Genomic DNA, 3,684 nt, shown 5'->3' on the forward strand with positions numbered 1-3,684 from the left:
AAAGCAATAATGAGAATGTCCCGCTAACCTCTCTAACATCTGATCAATGAAAGGCAAAGGAAAGTGACCTTTGCGGGTAGCCGAATTGAGCTTTTTGTAGTCTATGCACACTCGCCATCCTGTTTGAACTCTTGTAGGAACCAGTTCATCATCTTGATTTCTAACAACAGTGACACCTGATTTCTTAGGCACCACTTGCACTGGACTAACCCATTTGATGTCTGAAATTGGGTAAATAACCCCAACACTTAGTAATTTTAGGATCTCTTTCTTCACAACCTCCATCATTGGGGGTTAAGCCTACGCTGAGCATCACCTGATGTCTTGATATCATCTTCCATAAGTATTCTATGCATGCACATGGATGGACTAGTGCCTTTTATGTCAGCAATTGTCCAACCAATAGCCGTTTTGTGGTCTTTCAGAACCCGAAGAAGGCGTTCTTCTTGTACAGATGTGAGATTCTTTGCAATAATGACTGGAATCTCTTCCCCATCACCCAAATAAGCGTACTTTAAGTGATCAGGTAGAGGTTTCAGCTCTAATTTAGGTTCCTGCACAACAGAAGGTAAAGGAACTTCATCAGTTACAGGTAAAGAGATATATGAAATATTACCTGTTTTAAATTCTTGTGATGTCGTTAAAGCACCACATGTCTCAACAAACTCCTTGAGAATATCAACGTCCAAATTAGGAGTTCCATGGACGTCCAAATCAATGTTATTTTGTAGCAAAGATTTAATTTTATCTTCGTTGTTCAAATCAAACATATGTTTTGCTAACAAACCAATAACATCAACAGAAAATGCAGAATGGATATCACTTGGATAACGCATAGCTTCAAAAATATTGAAGCGTATAACCTCTTTGTCAAACTCCATAGTGAGTGTCCCAGTATCACAATCAATCTTCGTCTTAGCAGTCTTCATAAATGGTCTCCCAAGAAGTAATGAAGTAGACGAACAATTGTCCCCATTCTGTATACCCACAACAAATAAATCAACCGGAAAGATTAGTTCATTCACTTTCACCAATACATCTTCCACGAGTCCCTTGGGATATATGTTAGACTTATTATCTAATTGAATGTTAATCCCTGTCTCCTTTAAAGGTCCCAGATTCAAAGAATCATAAACATCGGCTAACATCACACTTATGGAAGCTTCCAAATCAAGCAAAGCACGCTCAAACTGTTTGTCACCAATAGTAATTGGCACTGTTAAACCACCAGGATCTTTACACTTTGCAGGCATCTTTTTTAACAACATAGCTGAAGAACTTTCTCCCACCTGAGTGATCTCATTAGCAATCAACCTCTCCTTCCTTGTGCATAAATCCTTCAGAACCTTGGCATACCTGGGTACCTTTCTGATGGCCTCGATAAATGGAATGTTGATATGCACCTTGCTGAAAATATCCATAATCTCCTTGTCTAGAGCTTGCTTCTTTGACTTGGAAAAACGACTAGGAAAAGGAGGTGGTGTGGTAAAAGTAGGAACTATGTACTTAGGATGGCAAGTTGAGGTTGGCTTTTCCTTTGGAACGGTTTCCACCTCTACTTCCTCTTCCAAGTCGTGACTAACCTTTTATTGTTGTTTTAGATCTTCTGTTTGCTTCCCACTTCTTAGAGTTACAACATTGACATTAGCTCTTGGATTCACAAAAGGTTGTGATGGCCACTTTGCCGAATTCAATGAGTTTATTTCATTCATATCTGTATCCAATTGTCCCATTTGAAGTTGCAAGTCTTTTATAGTCATATCTTGTTTCTGCATGATTGCATCTTGACGCTGAGCATTAGCATATTGCTTTTGCATCATTATTTTCATCATCTCCTTTAAAATAGAATTTTGAGTCTGATGTTGAGGCTGAGGTGGAGGTTGTAGTCGAAACTGTGGTTGTTGAAAACCACTTTGTCGCCCATAAGGATTAGGAGTTGCAGCTTGCTGATTTGCATAACTGAAATTTGGGTGATCTTTCCAACCTGGATTATAACTATTAGAGTAGGGATCATACCTTGGCCTCTGATTAGGGAACACAACATTCACCTGTTCAGATTCTTCTTCATAAGTAGGAATAATCGCAGCTGCCATTCGTTGTACTACCTTCTCTATGTTGTTCATCCGTTGCTCTGATTGTGCAGACTCTCCTACCTCGCTAACTCTTCTGACATTAGATTTGTTCCTGGTGTGGAATTGTTGAGCATTGGAAGCCATACTCTCAATCAAACTGGTTGCCTGCGAGATTGTCTTCTTAGTAAGTGAACCACCGGCAGCCTCATTAATCAAATTCCTATGTTTTGGAAGTAATCCTTCGTAGAAGTATTGAATGATAAGTATTGAGGATATATTATGCTGTGGGCATCTTGCCAACAACCCCTTATACCTCTCCCAATATTCATATAGAGACTCCACAGACATCTGTAGAATGCCACTAATTTCCTTACGAACGGATGCCGCTTTGGAAGCAGGAAAATATTTCTCCATAAATAGCTTTTTCATCTGAGTCCATGTTGTAACACTCCCATGAGGAAGACAATACAACCATTCTTCTGCTAAGTCTGTCAATGAGAAAGGAAAGGCTTGTAGCATAGCCATATCTCTGTCTGCGGTTGCATGCCTCAGACTTGTCATCGTGTTCTTGAACTGTTGAAGGTGTCGATTTGGATTTTCACCTGGATGTCCCTTGAACTTTGGTAGATGATGAAGTAGATTCGACTTCAGATCCACTCGGTTAGTGATTGTAATGCACAGTGGTTGCGAATCTAAGCATGGAGATGTCAACTCTCCTAACTTCCTCTCCTGAGGTGGAGGTGGTGGAGGATCTATCTCGTCGTCTGTATTAACCATCTTTACTGTAGAAGGTTCTTATTGCAACTTTGGACGTGCTTTTAGTACCGTTCCCTTTCGAGTTTGAATTCCAGACCTCGGGTAATTCCAATCCTTTGATGCCAGAGATTAAGTACCTGAAATAAAATTCTCAAAAAACTAAATCAAAAACTAAAAATAAGACTAAAAACAAAAATAAAACAAAAAGAAATAACAACTAAAGCTACCGACTGTTCCCCGGCAGCGACGCCAAAATTTGATGCGTGTCATAGGTGATCAAATTAATTCACTTATATTCTACTTTAATAATGAATAATATAGCAGTAAATAAGGTTTGTTCCCACGAAGAGCGGTGAGTTTTAGTTGTCGAAAAGTGTCACAATGTGGGGTTTATTTAATATTTTGAAACGAAATAATAACTGTTTGAGGGTGAAAACAGTTTCTGCTGGTTTCGGTAATTTCGTATGTTTTGTGTGAGAAACGAGTCTAAACCCTAAACAATGTACTGCAAGGGAGTACTTTAGATTTGAGAGATCAATCTGTACAAATCCGGCCTAAACCAAGAAATGGCCGTTCCAGACTTGCTTCGGTCACAAAGTGAAGGAGAAGGGTTGGTTTTGGGGAGGGAAGCGAAGAGAGTGTTGAGACCAGAATAGTTTATTCTATAAGAGTAGTTTGACTTGTATCAGAAAGTGAAAGCTAACAGATGGGAAAGCTAACAAGTGATTTCTGAGTGTTGTATGATCCTGACCAAAACTTGTTGTTCGGTGGTAATAGGTAAGACCTATTTATACAAGTCCAAGTGAAACATACTCTGGTCTCGTAAGAAATACAAATGGATGAGTAAATGGGAGTA

At 39.3% G+C, this 3,684-nt stretch overlaps 1 protein-coding gene across 1 annotated transcript; it reads right to left on the bottom strand.

The window, feature by feature from the left end:
* Positions 1–1,586: 1,586 nt before the first annotated feature.
* Positions 1,587–2,486, bottom strand: LOC113272841. Its single transcript, XM_026522637.1, has 2 exons — positions 2,017–2,486; positions 1,587–1,959 (listed from the first exon to the last, which is right to left on the bottom strand). The coding sequence occupies exons 1-2, from the start codon at positions 2,484–2,486 to the stop codon at positions 1,587–1,589; spliced, it is 843 nt and encodes a 280-aa protein (XP_026378422.1).
* Positions 2,487–3,684: the final 1,198 nt, after the last annotated feature.

This window comes from Papaver somniferum, chromosome 4, assembly GCF_003573695.1.
Source record: "Papaver somniferum cultivar HN1 chromosome 4, ASM357369v1, whole genome shotgun sequence".
In the NCBI taxonomy this organism is placed as follows: Eukaryota; Viridiplantae; Streptophyta; class Magnoliopsida; order Ranunculales; family Papaveraceae; genus Papaver; species Papaver somniferum.

Excerpts from the sequence above, each read along its gene's own strand:
- LOC113272841 (XM_026522637.1), bottom strand. The coding sequence starts at position 2,486 with ATGGAGAAATATTTTCCTGCTTCCAAAGCGGCATCCGTTCGTAAGGAA. Across the intron at positions 1,960-2,016 it reads TTCCCTAATCAGAGGCCAAG|TTATGCAAATCAGCAAGCTG; the intron begins GTATGATCCCTA and ends CCCAAATTTCAG.